The following is a 19,480-nucleotide window of genomic DNA, read 5'->3' on the forward strand; positions in this document are numbered from 1 at the left end:
GTTTACGACTGATGTCCGGGGATGTGGGGGCCTCCACCATCCGAACACCGGCGGAGATGAATCCCTTCCATATCATCTGTATAACCTCGGAATAGAACGGGTATGTATTCAAAAAGTCGGGGCTATAAATCGTTGTTTGGATATGATTCCCATTCTGAGAACATGGGGGCATATATTACATTTCGCTCATGTCTTGTATTACCAAAGGCGCCTTCCATTCGCCAGTCCGGACTCACATATCAAAGCATCAAAAATCATTCTTGTTCAAATACATGCCTTCTAGTAGGCAACGACACCATCTGCGTCTTCCAGCCATAGTGTCGCCAGGTCCTTTGCCAATCCTAATCGAAGTTTTCGAAGAACGTCTTCGCCCTTGCTTGTTGCAAGCCAACCCTTCCTCCAGTCCCATCCTCTGTTAACCTTTGTTCCTGCCGAGATCGACTTGTGCAGATGATTCACCAACACGGAGCTTCCGGTCATCATGAAGCTTCCTCCTAGAGAGGCTGTTGATTTGGCCATTAGATCTTGTGGCGTAGAGCCCTTCAGTCCCTGGGCAGATGCCAATACAAGATTGAAGAAATCGACGCACGCCGAATACACTCGATCCCCCACTGTTTGCAAGTCCTCGATGGCTTTGAGCAGAACATCAATCTGGGGGAGTGTGACGACGGCTGGGGATTGATTAATAAAGACAGTGGCCTCTCCCAGCAGGGCCAGGAGGAAGTCCTCGCTGACTACTGCATCCCGCGTTTCGTCGTAAAGTCCACCACGGATGTTGTCGTCGGAACTAGAAATAACAGCAACTAGTGCAGATGCCGCTTGCTTTTTCAATTTGAGAGCCTTTGTAGGCGAAATATTCTCCAAGTCCTCAGCATCGCGGAGCTCGTAAAACTTGCGTAGTGTGGCGTAACCGCTGAGCATTCGGCCAAGCAGTTGAGCAGCTTCGAGGTCCTGCTTGGCTCGTTTCTCAAGGGTCTCGGTTCGCTTTCGTAATAGATCCTTGAGATCCTGATCTAGATCCTTCTCTGAGGGGTAGACTGTGGACTGGACAAGCGAGTAAGACATTAGTAGATTCAGCACCTCCCGGACCTTGTCTGAGCGATGGGAGAGCGCATAGTACCAGAGAGCCTCGCCGTAGCGATGAGACTCCTTGGAAAGGATCTCTGCGAATGTCTGTTTCGGGTCAGTTTCGTTCAGTATTATACTCAAAATTACTAACCTCTGCTGTTTCCTCTGCGTAGTTAATCATGCCGAGGTCATTCAGTATTGTCCAAATTTTGTCCACGGTTCGTCCTGAGTTCTCATTTAACGTAGCAAGAAGATCTCGAAGGAGTTCGCCCACTGTCTCCTCTGACCTCTCAGGCGAATCCATTCGGCCTAACACCTGTATGGCCATTTCCCACCCATCGCGCTCTGGTGACAGTTGCTCTATACCTGCCAATTCCCTAGCGTACAGGACAAGAGTTGTGTCTTTGATACCATCCAGTTCATCCGGTCCTGGTTGAGTCACGCCTAGTAGCGCAAGATCGTCCATATCCAGACTGTCAGTAGGAAACAGGTTGGGGCCGTTAGGAGCGGGGAGCCATTCGCCTAGGGATGCGACTTCTGCCACAGTACATGCCAGTGGCAATGACCATATCCTCAGGAATCCCAGCACGGCGTTAACGTTTCCTTCGAAAGCGGAGGCCACGGCAACCTCGACGGGGTTCAAAACATTAGGGTTCAGATCTGACTGCACAACCATGTGAAAAGCAGTTGCCAGTCGATCGAAGTAGTCTTCGGAGCCAGCGAAGCGAGATGATGCCCGCAGTAACTGCGACTGTGAAAGTCTCAGAGCCTTGTGGCGTTGATTCCCATCATCCCACCACCCAAAAAGGCCTATTGTTGCTTCACACCAATCCTGGGCGACTTCCAGGATAGCCTCATGGTTACCAAGAATGATACCATACACGGTTTGCAAGTTTTCGTAGATATCCCAAGGGATTTGACTTGAGGCCTTCCGAGCCATTGTGGATAGTGATTGTTGTTGGGGGGCAAACTCGTCGTCCATCAAATCCTGAACATCCTGTTCCCTTCCTTCGGCGAACAGGGTCATTCGGTTCAGAGATCCGCGAGCCTGAATTCGAAAAAGAGTCCAGTTACTATTCCAGATATCCCATTCTGATCTTGTACCTGGGCACTGGTCCAGGACTTCGCTAGTGGCAGCGGCAAAACGTCTGACGTTCTCAAGAGCTTTGCCCGTGTACGCATAATCACTTCTAGGTCCTCGGCGAACATTCTGCCAACCAGCTTCTTTCAGTAGATGGGATGCGCTGCCAACATCTCCTCGTAGCAGGGAGCATCGTACAGTCTGCCAGAATAGAGGATGGCATGCAGGGCTTGGTATGTGGCGGCTGACCTCACGCACCTGATCAGGGTACAGGTTATGATTGTTATGCATCCAGTCGAACAGGATTTCGGGTAGCGGTGGTGTCTTCTCCTCGTCGGTATTAGTGCCGAAGCGAGTGTGGTGCATCCGAAGTATTAGTTGTGCGACATAGGCGGCCTTCTCGAATGGGTCACTGTTGAAACCAGGACCTATGGTTGCAAAATCCTCTCCTTCTGGTTGTGGCAGTCCATTCACGGTCTTGTTCCATAGTTCAGTAAGGCGAAACGTGATGTTAGACAAAGAATTGTCCATCTTCTCAACGTCTTCCTCAGGTCCAACTCCCTCTTCGTATAACCTACATACGAGCTCTTCGGTTTCGAGGATCATGTCTGCGGGTTCGACAACTGGTGCATGTTCGTGCTGACTGTAAAGATTTTTGGCGATCGATGCAAAATGGAAACCCTCCTGGCGCCCTGACATGCCAAGATGGGCTGATGTTTGTCTGAAAATGCTTTCCGCTTCTTGGCGCACTCGTTTTGTCGCGGCTGGTGTATTGAGCATCATGAGGTCGGATTCGTCACCAATCATAGGCTGGCCATAGGGTCGATCGTCGTGTCTCATGTTCAAGAACATATCGGGTTCTTCGGATTCTTCGCGCTCGAAAACATGGTCGTCTTCCCCATAGCTTTCTCTCTCGTCTTCTTCACCGGCAATGTCTTGGTCGATGTAGCGTTCGATCTCGGCGTCAACTTCGTCATCCTCGAGGCGTTCGTCTGGAGCAGCAGACATGCGAAAAAGATTACCTCGAGGGGGTGGGAGCTCCACATCTCCTTCGGCATCTTGATCTTCTTCTTGATCCTCCTCTTCCTCGTCCGCCGCGCTGAACTGGCGGCTCAATCCTGAAGGCTGTCGTCCTCTAATAGATCGACCAAGCGGGTTGCTCGAGGCGCCTGTGCGACCAAAAAGATTTCTTCCGGAGGATGAGTTGTTGGATACGCCAAAGCTCAGAGGCTTTGTATCAGTCATTCCACGCATGAAGGAGCTTCCCATGTACGAATCAGACGGGGCACCCGCGGGTGTAAAGGAAGCGGCTGATGATGGAGGTGGTCCAGCTGGAGTCGTTGAGGGATTATCGGCAAGAAACGAAAAACCTGTGCCGCGGCCGCTCTTGTCTGGCGTCGATGGCGCTGGGCTTACTGGAGGACTAGAGTCCGGAACAATGAAGCGAGATGACATTATGCTAGACAGAACTCCTCTGCCTTCGGATTTGGCTTGCCGTATCGGCGCGTGAATTAAGCTGGATTCTTCGCTCCCTCACGTTGGCTTGCACTGTTTTCGCATGCGGTGATCGTATTTAGTGGTGGAATGGATATGAATTGTTAAAGCGAAGTTGAGTTGCAAGCTCCTGTTTGCTTGAGCTGAACGCGCTTGGGATATTTTTTGGAGCTATCGCGATGGGTAACGCTAGCCGTTGTTTATCCGACGCGACCCTTGCACATGACATCGGCTCTCTCTAATAACTCAACCAAGCCAATAATTATCCTCCCAGCAAAATGCGAAAGCTGGTCAGTTATGTTTGTTTCCAATTGAAGGTTGAATTTTCTGCTCCTTTGTTGCATGTCTGTAGGACTTGTAAGACTTCACATTAGTCGAATTCTGTGCCCACAAAGGCTGCAGTACTTGAGCTCTTGCAAATCAAGAAGATATCATTAAGCCAAAATCGAGACAAATACCGATACTCGATCACATTTTGAACTGTGATTTTCCTTGGTACAATGAGTGATAACCAAAGCGGAATGTAAAGAGAGAGCTTCACTGAAGGTGGGGCCAGCTTGTTTGGTTGAAGTTTGGGAAGGGTCTGAATTGCTTCTTTCCAAATTCTGAAATACAGTAATCTCTTATCTTCCTCTTCCCGAGCGCTCGGAACCAAGACCGCTTTAACCTTTTGCCAACGATGATTTAAGTGATCACGTCAAGTGGGCACGGCGTCGAACGGAAGGTCTTCCGACCCCGTGAAGCCACGAAGAGCTCTCGCCCTGACTCACTGGTGCGGCCTCTCTCCCTAACCGTCGGCCAGATCGGTCTCATCTGCCGAAAGAGTATTCCGTCTTTGGGGCAGTCTGGTTATCTCTGCCAATGCCATCTCAGCACTTCACACCAGTGGCGCAGTACCTTGGCATACTCTGCCAACGTCCCCGCACAATGCTCTCACGTAAAGAGAGTCAAATTGGGCGTCATACGCCCAATGAGCATTGGTCTCATGCCCGAAGCCGCGATTCTTTTCCTATCTCAGTGTGGATGTGAATGTGGATTGGAGCTCCAATTGCGGGGTACGTTGTTGCCCACCGGAGTTGCTCGGTGATCGGGATCTGAGTGTGCGGACGGTTTTCCTACTGTTTCTACGTACATAAACAGATTCCCCTTGAAGATTCATCTACCCCTCAAACTGTTTTGTCTGTCTTGTCATACACTTCTTTCTTTCTCCATCGACAGTCAATTTCATCCTCATAACACAGAAACATGTCTACCGTAGGCAAGGTATGTGACTTTCACAAGCTCTACTACCCCTCATCATACCCAGTGCCCCGCCCTGAACGAGAAGCATCATATGAGAAGACGCGTTGCTGATGCTATAACTAGACCATCACCTGTAAGGCCGCCGTCGCCTGGGAGGCCGGTAAGCCTCTCTCCATTGAGGACATTGAAGTTGCTCCTCCCAAGGCCAACGAGGTCCGTATCCAGATCTACTACACTGGTGTTTGCCACACAGGTATGCTCTACCCACGTCATCGAGCTCTCGTAGCTCTTCAGTCGTGTGAATCAGCTCAGGATTAGTGTGTTAACATGATTTTAGATGCCTACACCCTCTCCGGTAAGGACCCTGAGGGTGCTTTCCCCATTGTCCTCGGACACGAGGGTGCTGGTATCGTTGAGTCCGTTGGTGAGGGCGTCACCAACGTCAAGCCTGGTGACCACGTCGTTGCCCTTTAGTATGCGTTTTCCACACCTTCATCAATCTCGCAAAAGCTAACGTATTCTCGAACAGCACCCCCGAATGCAAGGAGTGCAAGTTCTGCAAGTCCGGAAAGACCAACCTCTGCGGCAAGATCCGAGCCACTCAGGGTAAGGGTCTGATGCCCGATGGTACCTCTCGATTCAAGTGCAAGGGCAAGGATCTGCTTCACTTCATGGGCACCTCCACCTTCTCTCAGTACACCGTCGTCGCCGACATCTCCGTAGTCGCCATTGAGCACGATGCTCCTATGGACCGAACCTGCCTGCTTGGCTGCGGTATCACCACTGGATATGGTGCTGCTACCATCACAGCCAATGTTCAGGAGGGTGACAACGTGGCCGTCTTCGGTGCCGGATGTGTCGGTCTTTCAGTCGTCCAGGGTGCCGCCGCCCGTAAGGCTGGCAAGATCATTGTTGTTGATGTCAACCCCTCCAAGAAGGCATGGGGTGAGAAATTCGGTGCTACTCACTTCGTGAACCCCACCGAGCTCGGTGACCAATCCATTCAAGACAAGCTCATTGAGATGACTGATGGTGGTTGTGACTACACCTTCGACTGCACTGGCAACGTTGGTGTCATGCGTGCTGCCCTCGAGGCTTGTCACAAGGGTTGGGGTGAGAGCATTGTCATCGGTGTTGCTGCCGCTGGTCAGGAGATCTCCACTCGACGTAAGTTCACTCCTAATAGCATATTGGGATTCGAAGATACTAACTTTCGACAGCATTCCAACTTGTTACCGGCCGAGTGTGGCGAGGATGTGCATTCGGTGGTGTCAAGGGCCGCTCTCAGCTGAACGACCTTGTCGCCGACTACAAGAAGGGTGATCTCAAGGTCGACGAGTTCATCACCCACCGCAAGACTCTCGGCGAGATCAACAACGCCTTCGAGACGATGAAGCAGGGTGACTGTATCCGTGCCGTTGTCGATATGCAAAAGCTTGAGCCTAAGATTTAATGACCCAAAATGTAGTATAGATGAATGATCTCAAAATTTTATGTTAAATGGCAAACCGTTTCCCTCTGCACCGGGAACTGCTCTTATTATGTGACAAATTTGAGGACCTTGATAGACAAATAATGCCCTGTGCGATTTATACAGTGTTATATATGATGTGTACCTGTCACTCCACTGATAATCGTTAGCAAGCGGCGTACGAGGAACGATGCGTATGCCCTCGTTACTGTCAGAAGCCTTGAAACCTTCCATCATGGCAAAAAACAACAACCACTAGTCAAAAGTACCGAGTTCGACCAAGTTATCCTTAACTTATTCATGATATTTTATAAATCATGGTCAAAGTCCCGTAGGAGTTTTCTAGGACCTCGTAGTTGTGAGGTTATCTAGACAGGAATTATCAATCGTTCTACTAAGGTAACCTATATCAATAGGGACAAAGGCTGTGCAATCAACAGCCGACAACACAAGTAAATTGCCAAACATGACTATTAAATTATTAAGTACCTAGGGTAAACTGCTTGATATTAGAGGGCAAGAAACTAGTCTGGCAAGGGGAGGCAAGAAAACTTCGGACCTTTATCCTAAGTGATGAAATGACTTAGGTAAGTTTAGTGTATTTTAGTAGATCTATAGACCAATTAATCTTGGCACCCTGTTTTATCAGAGGTTTTATTACCCCCGAGGTCTGGGTACTCGCACAAAATGGAACCTTGATGGTCGCAACAATTGGCTTGCTCAAGTTGCCAGACATCTCACGAAGCTCCAAGCTACTATACTTACATAGCAGCTACCTAGGAATCTGCTTTCAGATAATTGAAGCTCTTGCAAATCCTCTGCCACACTGTATTTTTGAGACCCAAAGCCTCGGGTACTATATGGAGCTCCGTAAGATGCAAGTAAAGAGATTTCCTTTAGATATTATTTGCGTTCCAAGCGTGTTTTTAGAAAGCATCACCCTAGACTACCTATAATATGGGGTATCTCCACTAACACTGGAGGTGGGGACAGTTTTTGCAATCCTTTTGATTTCATTTGTCTACCTATGAAAAGGGGTCCATGATAAGTCGCGACTTAGATCAATCTACAATTACCAAACGAAAACATACGAAACAAACAAAATGCGCTCATCACGAATATCAAGAGACGCTTCGAAACTATTCGATCGTACGGCTGAGCCTATTTCACCACCAAGACGATTGACAAGGTCTGCGCTGGCCAAATTCGCCTTTACCTCAACAGAAGAGTCCAAACCCACGCTCGCCGATATCGAAGACAGTGGAGGTCCTGCTCGTAAACGAAGGCGTGTCGTAGTGACCAAGACCGAAATTTCGACATCCGCTCAAGGCGTAAAGCCCGAAGTGGTCGACGAAGCACTCGATGATATTCCATCACCCCCAGCAAAAGTGCGACGGGTTCGTAAGCCCGCTCGCAAAGCCTTCGATGCAACAACTGGCGAAACAAAGATGGAACCTCCCTCAGATTGGGAGGCTGTTTATGATACTGTGAGGAAGATGCGGGCACCAGGTGGGCGAGCTTACGGCGCAGCTGTTGACACTATGGGATGCGAACGTTTAGCGGATCGAAACGCATCACCAAAAGACCAAAGATTCCACACATTGGTGGCGCTCATGCTGTCGAGTCAGACAAAGGACACGGTGAACGCCGTGGTTATGAAGAAGATGCAAACTGAGCTGCCACCTTTTGAACCCGGGGCGCCGCCAGGACTAAACCTAAATAACATACTGGCAATCGACCCTAAGCTTCTGAACGAGTTCATCTGGGCGGTTGGCTTTCACAACAACAAGACAAAGTTTGTCACCCGATCGGTATGGACTGATCGAGATTGGACTGACTGGTGTTCAGGTATATCAAGCAAACAGCTGAGATTCTCCGCGATAAATGGGATGGCGATATCCCCAACACCATCGAGGGCCTCGTGTCGCTACCGGGCGTCGGACCCAAGATGGCCTATCTCTGCATGTCCGTAGCATGGGGTAAACATCTGGGGATTGGTGTTGATGTGCACGTACATCGTATCACAAATCTTTGGGGTTGGCACAAAACGAAGAACCCAGAAGAGACACGAACAACACTTCAGTCATGGCTCCCACAAGATCGATGGCATGAGATCAACCATCTTCTGGTGGGGTTGGGACAGTCAGTATGTCTTCCTGTCGGTCGCAAGTGCGGTGAATGTGATCTTGGCCTTGAAGGACTATGCAAAGCTGCCGATCGAGCAAAGGTGTCTGCCGGACGCCAGCTCAAAGCCGAAAAGATAGAATCGGAGGCTCAGAACGATACACTGGTCAAAACGGAGGTTTCACAGAACATTGTAATCAAAGAAGAGGGTGTTGTATGATGGGCTCTCAGGTTCTCATGACAGACGATTAACCCCATCCGCGGCCCCGCCCCCGGAACCAACCACCCCATAATAATCCCCAGGATCGAATTGCCTGGAGTCGCTGGCAGAAGTCGATTTGACCACGTGTATGAGCGCTTATGAAGGCTGGCATTGAGAACTGACAGAAAAGACTGCCCTCCAGACGCATTAATACCCATTGATACCCTATTCTACAAAGACAAAGTTATTAGTCTCTTGACGGCGCACTTCTGTGGTCTAGCCCAGATGGCACTATCGTATGCGCGGTCTACAGACGCTCACGAGATCAGTTATGGGCCCGATACGATATCGGAGATAAGCCGGTAAAACAAGACAGGGTCCTGGTGGTTCCCTAAAGTCGCATTAGAGGCCAGGCTCGAGCAACACGTAATCAAGCCAAGACGACGGATCTTCACTCCATTCTGAGTCAAGTAGTCAAGCAATGTCACCGCCTCTATAGCAGCAGTCGACTGAAACCGTCCGTTGATCGACGTATTCCAAGGATTACCAAATCTCAATGGACACATTTCGCTTTGTGATTGTGATGAAGAAATGAATCAATTCAGAGCCCGCTAAAGGAGGGGACAATGTCCCCTTATCATATCCTGTACGCCAACGCACCCTCAACTATCCGAATAGAAATATACACCGGCGAATAACGCTATGCATCTAATGCAGATGCTGTCTCGGAATCCAATCTCATTACGTCGTGGCCGTCAGAATGCGCATTGTGGATTTTAGGAGCGACGCCAGTCTCCAGTCCGAACCATGATATAGATATGTAAGGTGATGACTCTCGTTGGTCGATTTACACACCCCGGATAACCTGGGTTCGTTCCGACTCGAGTTGTGCAGCGTTACGCTCGTGAGACTGCTTCTTGCACTGCATGTGGGTTAGCGGGTCCGCAACCATGGGTTGGTATGAGATACCGAACTTACGTCCTCGAGACCGGTACACTTGTGGTCTTCTAGTAGGCGGTGCTTGCCGCAGAAATGACCTTGGCAAAAGGTGCAGTCGCCGACGATGCGTTGAGCGGGCTCACGGCACGAAGCAGCGGTGCAGCGAATTCGCTTAGGAGGCATGGCGTTGTTTGTTTTGTTGAATTTATGGAAAAAGTAGACCTCTGAGAGATGAACTGAACACGTTCTTGAGTCGGTGAGAGTTTATGTTGGAAGCGGTAAGAAGTTGAACCAAGAAAGGTGGTCTTTCTAGGAAATCGGATGCAGCGACGGCGTTTCGAGAAATCCGTGGAAAGTAAGAACCAAATCAGAGATTCATTCACACAACGACAGTGACAGAAGATGAACCGATCAAAACAAAACAGAAGCTGGCGGTGGAAAACGAATCTGGTCGGGGCTTTATAAAGAGCGGCGAGGCGAGGCGAGGCAAGGCGGCTGATGAATGAATCATGCCTTGGTGGAGCCAGCGGCTGGTCAGTTCGCCTCCAGCTCATCGCTCTCACCACATTCAGGCCGCGGCCATGGGCAGGGGGGAGGTGTGTAAGTTTGGTTGTTTACCTTGTTGAGTCCCATCGTTAAAGAAGCTGTTGTCACACAGTATGAAATGCATAGTCTAGTTTGTCCATCCATGCTCAGATACAGGGACCAAAGCTTGCTTATTACAGTAGCAATGAACAACGTTGACCAGCTCGCCGTTTGTTTACACATGCAATGCATATGCACAAGTACGATCCCTCACTTTTTTAGACGACATATACACAAACTCACACACACACACACAGGCACCGTCAAAGTTTGCTCTGCGATTTCCAATTTGATAGGCAATTGGAAGCACAATGACAAAGACACAACTGCAGAAGCCCGTGGAAACGCACCCCCCTCCATGTCTCTCCCGTTTTTGGCTTACTGATTAAGGGACACCCATTGAATTCGATGGGCCACTTTTACCCGCAGAGGCGCTGGGTTTTGGGGGAACTGGAATGACCAAGCCGGACCCGTCTCTCTAAATCAACAGCGAGAAAAAGGGTTCTTGTTCGTTCACCGCGAGGCTCCGAAAGCGGGCGGTGGAGGCAATAGAATTGGGCGGGGCTGGCCGTGATTGTGCTGAACTGAACTGAACTGGACCGAACTGAGACTTGGAAAAAGGGTCCGGAGAGCGAGAGATGTGACGTCGATCAGGTGGCCTAGTGAACTTGGCCTGTCCCGTCTTTTCAACCCGAGGCACATGGAAACACAATTGAGGCCGACGATGGCGGCAGATGGGGGAGTGAGTAACTCTCAACCCAGGCTCTTTCAGTCTTATTGCAGCCGTGTCGTTGCGTTGCTTTTGTTACACTGATGAGATATTCTAAGCAGAGTGCCAATGGCTTCATCTGATGCACTGCTGCTGCATCTGCATTGCTACAGTGTGCATCCTCGTTCCTCAATTACTCTCATCCAAACGCTTATCGCCGCGCCTGGCGCTCTAGATGCTCATCGCAGTTGCTGGGTGGTCCCCTTGTTTTTCGAGCCTGAGCTTCGTATCCACGAGGTCTAGGCCTACCACGGCCTACGTAACGTGCTACAGTTCTACCGCCTGTGTGCTTCACTGCTTGTGTTTCCGACAAATTCCTGGGGTTCCATGTCGTGGGACCAAGAGGGACTGGGATAAGGGTTCGTACCTTGTCAATGCCCGCTACCCTGCATCTTGGAAGTCTTTTCATCTCCAATCGGTTAACAGAAGGGATTTAAAAACATGGCCTTAATGCATGGGGATCGCCCCCCCAACAAGCATGGAGGTTCGCGCTGGCAGTTGGTAACCTAGCGTCCTAGCCACTGCATCATTGGCACAATTCGGAGCCAGGGTCCGACGAGTCAGGTTTAGCTCGAGTGTGTCTTAGGCCATGAATCGAATGGCTCAGCTGTTCTGTAATACCTATCAACAAATCGATCCAAGCGCTTAAAGAAATAGGCGGTGGGAGTGTGTTGTCAGTGAATCACTTGATGAGAGACACCATTAAGAACGACGCCTTATCCCGGCGACTCCAATCTCGAGACGTTGGAGATGAGATGAGCGTTTGTAGTAAGCCTCACTAATCAATAAGATTTCACTTCATGCTGATCTCGTGAGTGGGGCACAGACAGTCCTTCAAGTCTGAAGTTCTTGAGGAATGACGCCAGACAGATGAATGTATACGTCAACACTACAGAGCCCATCAGCGAGCTTAGATCTGAAGCTACAATACGCTGTCGTCTTGAATTTTGAAAACGACGATCCTGTCGAGTGCCAGCCATGTCATGCATATTGTGTGACTCGTGGCCTGTTTCCTGGCAATCACAAATTCTGCCTCCGTCAGTCGATCAAAATCTTACATTGACTTATCCTTCAATTTCCACTTACCGGCAGATTGTTAGCTGCATGATATTCTCCCCATTCCGCGACACGTTCGAGTCGTCCGGCGTCCTCCGCGTCCCATGTCTCCGGTAACCTGCTCCGTGCATCTCCGGAGACGCCGGACCCGGGACTCCGGCTGGAATAGTTCCCGCATATGCAACGGCAAAGACATAGAATAAACCTCAGCTGGAGTAGAACCTTTTTGCAATACTGTATGAACTCTCTGGAGCTTTCCGGTGTCTCGAACCTGTTGGTAAGCTCGCCGCTAGATTGAGTCAGGATCCGCCACTCCCGATAACTGGGGTTTCTAGTGCTTCTTTTTTCCCTTTAACTACCTAAACTTCAAGTGTGTCCGGTTTTGGTATTGCCCATATTCCAACTCCATGTGTCTTGGCCGTGTGATTAAAAGAAACTGCTCTTATTCTTTGATCAATTGCTGCCAAGAACGTGGATGAGATGCAAACACTTCAAACCACGCCTAGGCTATAGCCCAATACAAGTGACAGGGATTATATGAATTGGAAAATAGCCGTCATCGTATAGGGGTCAGTACATCAGTTTGTGGCTCTTCGAAGCACTGAAAACGCAAGTTCGAGTCTTGCTGACGGCAAACCTTTTGTTATTTTGCTTGATTTTTGCTTCATCCGATGCTTGCCATGCTATTCATAAACTTCTTTTACGCCTCGTTTCCCAACAAACAACTGAAAGCCGTCATCGTATAGGGGTCAGTACATCAGTTTGTGGCTACTTGAAAGCACTGAAAACGCAAGTTCGAGTCTTGCTGACGGCAAAATCGTCATGAATAATTGTATTATTTATTTCTTTTTGCATGGGATTGCTCTCCGCCTCATGTAGAAACCGTTGCTCCTTTATCTTCATAGGGACATTGCAGGCTTGTCAAAGTAAGGTTTCTTAGAATCGTTCAATGGAGGAAACCCAACGGGAGTTCACCCATAATTGCCATTGGCTGATGTTAATCATATGGTTGTAAAACTTTCACTCTCTGCCACTCTTTTGGTGTTTTTGTTATCCTCCCAGCAACTTTTGGTTAATAAGAACACACTATCAAGGAGAACCTTGTCCTTGAAAATACCTGACATTGATCTCAGTGAATAACTGTCCTTAAAATTGCCTATTCGGGTGATTGAAGCTATCAATTACCAATCACGCAACGTGGGGTTTGTGACGACATAATAGCCGCCTGAGAGTCACCCAAGTAGTTTCAACTTGCACAAAGAGCGATGCATACTTGTTTCGGAGGTCGCCAACTGGAACGTAATTGACCTTTCTCGTTTTTGCTAACATTCATCTCAATCATCTGACGCACACGCACGTTTTGATGCTCTAGAGACCTTCGCTTTAATCCCTCTTCCCCTCACCAACATCCCGAAAGATATCCGCCATGACAGCAACATCACAGCGCGGTATTAGGATTGCTATTGATAGAGGTGGCACTTTCACCGACTGTGTAGGAGAGAGCAATGGAAAGGAGATTATCGTCAAGCTTCTGTCCGAGGACCCGGCCAACTATAAAGATGCCCCGCTTGAGGGTATTCGGCGCATCATGAGCCACTTTCTCGGCAGAGATATTCCTCGAGGTGAAGCTTTGGACACTTCTCAGATTGATTCGATTCGGATGGGAACAACTGTCGCCACAAACGCCTTGCTCGAGAGAAAGGGAGAAAAAATTGCTATGGTCGTTACCAAGGGTTTCAAGGACTGCCTGACCATCGGAAATCAGTCGAGGCCCAAAATCTTTGACCTTGCAATTCGGAAGCCCGACGTGTTATACGAGAAAGTTATTGAGATTGACGAGCGGGTTACACTCGAAGATTACGCTGAGGATCCCGAAAGAACGCAAACGGAAGCAGAGGCTCAAGTTGGTACTAAAGAAGCCGAAGGCAAGACTCTTGTTCGAGGTTTGTCTGGCGAAACAGTCAGAATTCTCAAAAAAGCCGAACAAGAAGACATTCGATCAAAGCTCCAAAGTGTCTACGATCAAGGCATTCGCAGCATCGCTGTTTGTCTGATGCACGGCTACACCTATCCTGACCATGAAGCTCTGATTGGGCGGATAGCTAAGGATATCGGCTTCCAACATATATCACTAAGCCACGAGCTCATGCCCATGATAAAACTGGTTTCACGAGCTACATCTGTTTGTGCTGATGCTTATCTCACACCGGCTATTCGCAAGTACATTGATGGCTTCCAGGCTGGGTTCGAAGGCGGCCTTGGAACTCGTAGCGTGAAGGAGGAGAAGGGTGCTAAGGGAGCGAGATGCGAGTTTATGCAGAGTGATGGTGGCCTTGTCGATGTGGAAAAGTTCACTGGACTCAAGGCAATTCTATCAGGCCCTGCAGGAGGTGTCGTGGGATACGCTATCACTTCGTATGATGAAGAAACAAAGACACCGGTCATCGGCTTCGATATGGTGAGTTAAATGGTGTTTTCAAAGCAGCAGACTAACTTGAGTAGGGTGGCACAAGCACTGATGTTTCAAGATATGGCGAAGGCCGTTACGAACATGTGTTCGAGACAACAACTGCTGGCGTTACAATTCAGTCACCACAACTGGACATCAATACGGTTGCTGCCGGTGGCGGCTCTCGCCTCTTTTTCAGGAATGGACTTTTCGTTGTTGGACCTGAGTCCGCAGGCGCTCACCCAGGTCCTGCGTGTTACCGTAAAGGAGGTCCAGCCACCGTCACAGACGCAAATTTGGTACTTGGCCGCCTACTTCCTGAATTCTTTCCTAAGATTTTTGGAGAGAATGAGGACCAGGGGTTGGATATCGAGGCTAGCCGAAAAGTTCTTCAGGAGCTCGCAGATCAAGTGAACCAGGAGAATAACAAAAACCTGACGGTAGACGAAGTTGCATATGGATTCTTGACCGTAGCTAATGAGACAATGACTCGCCCCATCCGGTCGATTACCGAAGCTAAGGGACACGATTCTTCAAAACATCGACTTGCAACATTTGGTGGTGCTGGTGGTCAGCACGCTGTCGCCATTGCGGAGTCTCTGGGCATTCAACAAATTCTGGTTCATCGATATTCTTCAGTTCTTTCGGCATACGGCATGGCTTTAGCAGATGTCGTTGACGAACGACAAGAGCCCGATTCATTGGTATGGAAGGACGATGACAAAACAGTTAATGAACTGAAGAAGAAAATGGAGAAGCTCAAGGACCAGTCACGAAACTCCCTAAAAGATCAAGGTTTCCAAGAAGATGAAATTGCTTTTGAAGAATACCTCAACATGAGATACCGCGGTACTGAGTCAGCTCTCATGATTGTCAGACCGACACCTGTGGAGGCCAAGGAGCATTTCGATGGGAAAGAATGGGATTTTGGCCAAGTTTTCGTGAAGCAGCACCGCTATGAATTTGGTTTCACGCTTGACGAGCGAGACATCATCGTTGATGATGTCCGTGTACGTGGTATCGGCAAGAGTTTCCGACACCAAGATGATACAGTTGACAAGCAGCTCAAGGGACTAAAGCAGCAGAAGGTTTCCGACAAGAAGAAGCTTGACAGCCAACAGGTATACTTTGAGGGTGGCAGGAAGGAAACTCCTATATTCAAGCTTGAAGATCTAGATACTGGCGATTCGATCCCTGGACCAGCCATGCTTGCCGACGGCACTCAAACCATCGTTGTAACACCAAAGGCAACTGCGATTATTCTCAAGACTCATGTAGTCATTAATCTGGAGAAGGAGGGAGCAAAGTCCGAGTAAGTTGTGTCTTGACCACAATCCTATCGCATTCTAATGGATTTAGGTCTGCCAAGTCATCTGAGGATCGCGAGGTTGATCCTATCATGCTCAGTATTTTTGGTCATCGATTTATGGCAATCGCTGAGCAGATGGGGCGTGCCTTACAAAAGACTAGTGTTAGCACAAATGTCAAAGAGAGACTTGACTTTTCGTGTGCCATTTTCGATGCCACAGGCGGCCTTGTAGCCAACGCTCCTCATCTACCTGTCCATCTTGGTTCAATGTCTACTTGCGTACGACGCCAGGCTGAGATTTGGAAAGGAAGACTGGAGAAGGGCGATGTCATAATCTCTAACCACCCTTCATATGGAGGAACTCATCTTCCGGATGTGACCTTATTGATGCCAGCGTTTGATGAGAAGGGAGAAAACATCCTCTTCTACGCTGCGTCTCGAGCTCACCATGCTGATATTGGTGGTATTAGCGCCGGAAGCATGCCACCTCACTCCCGAGAGCTCTATCAAGAGGGCGCCTCTATCGGAAGTGAGAAGCTTGTGAGTGGTGGCAAGTTCAATGAGAAACGTGTTGTTGAGTTGTTCTACGAAGAACCTGCCAAGTATCCAGGCTGCAGTGGAACCCGTTGTCTGGCTGACAACATCAACGACTTGAGAGCTCAAGTCTCGGCGAATCAAAAGGGAATCTCACTCATTGAGACTCTGATCGCAGAGTATGGCGAGGAGACAGTGCAGTTCTATATGGTCCATATCCAGAATAATGCCGAGCAGTGTGTGCGCCGACTACTCAAAGATGTTTACAAGCGATTTGAAGGCAGGGACCTCTCGGCAGTTGACTTTATGGACGACGGTTCTCCCATTCGATTGAAAATTCGCATTGACCCAGAAAAGGGTGAAGCGGAATTTGATTTCTCGGGTACTGGCCCCGAAGTCTACGGAAATATCAACGCCCCCCAGGCCATTACGTTCAGTGCTATTATTTACTGTTTGAGATGCCTGATTTCCGAAGACATCCCGCTTAACCAAGGATGCTTGAAGCCGATTCATGTCAAGATCCCTCCCAAGTCCATTCTGTCGCCGTCGCCAGGGGCTGCAGTTGTGGGGGGCAATGTCCTTACCAGTCAACGCATCACAGATGTTATTTTCAAAGCATTCCAGGCTTGTGCTGCCAGTCAGGGATGCTGCAATAACTTGACTTTTGGATTTGGCGGGAACCAAGACGGCACCGAAGCTGTCAAGGGTTTCGGATACTACGAGACGATCGCTGGCGGAAGTGGTGCGGGTTCTGACTGGGAGGGAACCAGTGGTGTTCACTGTCATATGACAAACACTCGAATCACAGATTCAGAGATTTTTGAACGTCGTTATCCTGTACTTCTCCACGAGTTCTCTATTCGATCCGGTTCAGGAGGGCGAGGCCAACATCGCGGTGGTGACGGCGTGATCCGTGACATTGAGTTCCGGATCCCCCTTCAAGTGTCCATCCTCAGTGAGCGTCGCGTCTATCGCCCGTATGGGCTGAATGGTGGCGGCGACGGAGAATGTGGTCTGAACCTGTGGGTGCGCAACGTTGAAAAGGCCAACTGGGAGACTTCTCTGAAACAGTTTCACACAAAGGAAGATGCAGGGCAGGTTGAATACGAGGAGCGACGTATCAACATGGGGGCTAAAAACACAGCTGCTATGAAGGCTGGGGATCGTATCATTGTCTGCACACCTGGAGGAGGTGCATGGGGAGCTGAGGGGTCAGAGAGTGTGGCTAGAAAGAAGATTGACCATACTGAGGGCTGGAGGAAGGGTAGTGGTAACACAAGGGATGAGACTGCACTCCAGGCTTAGACAGAGCGAAATATGATATTGGTTTGTTGCCTAACAAAGGGCTTAACCTGAATGGGTTCGGGATGGGGCTGAAGGAACCGGAGTCGAAGAGGATGAAATCAAAGATTTCTGTACGCGAGTCTCAAAGGCTGTCGTAGAGTTTGGTAGAATTCCAAGAGAGATTTGAAAGCCAGTTTCATCATGCTTTAAAACCCAACCTGTGTAGCCTAGAGATGTCTCAGGTGAAGCCGCTATCGATGACAGAATTGTGCTGTTGTGGAATCTATGCATGTCTCACCGTGAACCTTCAACCTGAAGGTTAAGACATTCACAGGTCGTGCTCTACTGTGCTATCTCATCGCGTAATTGACATGTTGCTGGTCACATTTTTGAGTGTCAAAAAGCTAGCAACGAGTCTTGTTGGCAGCTCCGTGAAACCACGACAAGGCATCCATAATGCTGTTATGCAGCCCAACCAACATATGATTGGGAGATATAGGTACCCAGGTATTATGATCATTTTGCATGCATCCATGGCAGTGTTCATCTTTTCTAGGTTTGATGTTTCACCGAGAATTTCAAACAGTTCGGGCCTTGCCTAGATGGGGCATGCAAGAAAATATACCCGAATCTTCTCATTTGAAGTTTCAAGCCTCCTATTGGTGCCTCAGTAGCTACGGTACGTAGAACTTATGAAAAGCGACAAGACGAGGGATAACCATGCTGCGACTTGATGCATTGATCACCAGGGGAAACCTTTCCTACCCTTATGTGCAAAATGTAGCGAAACTCCCGTAGTGAAGAAAGAAGGCTTCTTCTGAAAGAGATTGAGGTAGTGAATTAGCTCCCTCTGCATAGAGGTGCCTGAAAATTCTGTGTTGCGATGCAGCTTACAACCTCCAACACAAATCACACACACAGACACACTTGCATATAACCAATCTCAATCGCAGACTAACTCCGATAGACTGGTTCGATAACGGCCGTTTCCGATTAGTCCCCCCCTGATCGCCAAAAATTACACCATCACTGCTGTTTCTCGAAAATGGCTATGCAAGTCACCGGTGCCACACGGCAAGAAGGACGTTAGAATAAGACTTGTCTCCCACCGAAACAATATCTACAACATCCAATGAATATGCCCAATTGCTCGCCACTCCTATCAACCCCAGTCAGCCCTACGGGGAATAGACATGGATAATGGGGGCTGCTGCATTAGCTCAACCACTGATGGGCCAGGGTCTTGGCCCCCAATCTCCATATGGGCCCTTGGAGTTGTTGATCTACACTCAATACTCTTGCCCCCGAGAACCAGAGCCTCGTTGCGATCTCACACTAGAACAGGCTACAGTGTCTTCTGCCTTGCTAGCATCAGTGTAGCCTATCTTCAAGCCAATGACGGCTTGTCCGATGCAATGCGGATGGGGCGGGCGTTGAACTACATCTGCATACCGGGAACCATGAATTGCCTCTTCTTCAACTTCATAAGGCATTCTGTATGCCTGTGAGGCGTTTAATCTACGAACCATGGTTAATGTCTCATGCTTAAACACACTGGTTCCCATAAGTCCAGGTTAAAGATTGGTCGGTCAACTCCTACCGTGACCGCGACTGACGCAGAGGTATGCACCTCCTTTGTGGCGGAAGCATAGAACAGGGATCGAAGATAAACAATCGATCAGGTGGATGGCTGTCGACGACTTGTCAGTTTGAGGGTCTGAGAATGTCATGATTTGACATCGAGTTCTCAAGAACGAGACATCCATATCCACCGTGAACCTCAACACAGCCATGCTACATCAACCAAACGGATTGACTGTTGTAAGGCTAACGAGGCAGCCAACAAGCTGCATGTGATCACGATAAGTCTTGT

At 49.0% G+C, this 19,480-nt stretch overlaps 5 protein-coding genes and 2 non-coding genes across 17 annotated transcripts; 5 read left to right on the forward strand and 2 right to left on the reverse strand.

The window, feature by feature from the left end:
* Nucleotides 1–57: 57 nt before the first annotated feature.
* FOIG_07326 (uncharacterized protein) lies at nt 58–6,419 on the reverse strand. 4 transcript variants are annotated; one of them, XM_031206842.1, is made up of 4 exons: nt 6,097–6,419; nt 5,854–6,022; nt 1,220–5,782; nt 82–1,173 (listed from the first exon to the last, which is right to left on the reverse strand). In XM_031206842.1, exons 3-4 carry the CDS (start codon nt 3,602–3,604, stop codon nt 280–282), a joined length of 3,279 nt encoding a protein of 1,092 aa, XP_031063961.1. In that variant the 5' UTR covers nt 3,605–5,782; nt 5,854–6,022; nt 6,097–6,419; the 3' UTR covers nt 82–279. The 4 variants fall into 4 exon arrangements, with proteins under 4 accessions (XP_031063959.1, XP_031063961.1, XP_031063960.1 ...); XM_031206840.1 differs by having other exon boundaries at nt 58–1,173; nt 5,854–6,419; XM_031206841.1 differs by having other exon boundaries at nt 1,220–6,022.
* FOIG_07327 (S-(hydroxymethyl)glutathione dehydrogenase) lies at nt 4,281–6,508 on the forward strand. Of its 8 annotated transcripts, XM_031206843.1 has the most exons (5): nt 4,281–4,906; nt 5,009–5,138; nt 5,223–5,358; nt 5,415–6,052; nt 6,106–6,508. In XM_031206843.1, exons 1-5 carry the CDS (start codon nt 4,889–4,891, stop codon nt 6,336–6,338), a joined length of 1,155 nt encoding a protein of 384 aa, XP_031063962.1. In that variant the 5' UTR covers nt 4,281–4,888; the 3' UTR covers nt 6,339–6,508. The 8 variants fall into 8 exon arrangements, with proteins under 8 accessions (XP_031063962.1, XP_031063968.1, XP_031063963.1 ...); XM_031206849.1 differs by having other exon boundaries at nt 4,281–5,138; nt 6,106–6,468; XM_031206844.1 differs by having other exon boundaries at nt 5,415–6,468.
* A 617-nt stretch (nt 6,509–7,125) lies between these two features.
* FOIG_07328 (endonuclease III) lies at nt 7,126–11,195 on the forward strand. Its single transcript, XM_031206851.1, has 4 exons — nt 7,126–8,151; nt 8,205–10,406; nt 10,464–11,087; nt 11,151–11,195. The coding sequence occupies exons 1-2, from the start codon at nt 7,460–7,462 to the stop codon at nt 8,698–8,700; spliced, it is 1,188 nt and encodes a 395-aa protein (XP_031063970.1). The 5' UTR covers nt 7,126–7,459; the 3' UTR covers nt 8,701–10,406; nt 10,464–11,087; nt 11,151–11,195.
* On the reverse strand, nt 7,249–10,292 carry FOIG_07329 (uncharacterized protein). Its single transcript, XM_031206852.1, has 2 exons — nt 9,661–10,292; nt 7,249–9,604 (listed from the first exon to the last, which is right to left on the reverse strand). The coding sequence occupies exon 1, from the start codon at nt 10,173–10,175 to the stop codon at nt 9,690–9,692; it is 486 nt and encodes a 161-aa protein (XP_031063971.1). The 5' UTR covers nt 10,176–10,292; the 3' UTR covers nt 7,249–9,604; nt 9,661–9,689.
* A 1,388-nt stretch (nt 11,196–12,583) lies between the features above and the next one.
* On the forward strand, nt 12,584–12,665 carry FOIG_07330. The gene has a single exon. It is a non-coding gene; the product is annotated as a tRNA-His (tRNA).
* Nucleotides 12,666–12,762: 97 nt separating this feature from the next.
* Nucleotides 12,763–12,845, forward strand: FOIG_07331. Its single transcript has one exon. It is a non-coding gene; the product is annotated as a tRNA-His (tRNA).
* A 203-nt stretch (nt 12,846–13,048) lies between these two features.
* FOIG_07332 (5-oxoprolinase (ATP-hydrolysing)) lies at nt 13,049–17,824 on the forward strand. Its single transcript, XM_031206853.1, has 3 exons — nt 13,049–14,489; nt 14,534–15,792; nt 15,840–17,824. The coding sequence occupies exons 1-3, from the start codon at nt 13,458–13,460 to the stop codon at nt 17,626–17,628; spliced, it is 4,080 nt and encodes a 1,359-aa protein (XP_031063972.1). The 5' UTR covers nt 13,049–13,457; the 3' UTR covers nt 17,629–17,824.
* Nucleotides 17,825–19,480: the final 1,656 nt, after the last annotated feature.

This window comes from Fusarium odoratissimum (assembly GCF_000260195.1).
Source record: "Fusarium odoratissimum NRRL 54006 unplaced genomic scaffold supercont1.10, whole genome shotgun sequence".
Classification (NCBI taxonomy): Eukaryota; Fungi; Ascomycota; class Sordariomycetes; order Hypocreales; family Nectriaceae; genus Fusarium; species Fusarium odoratissimum.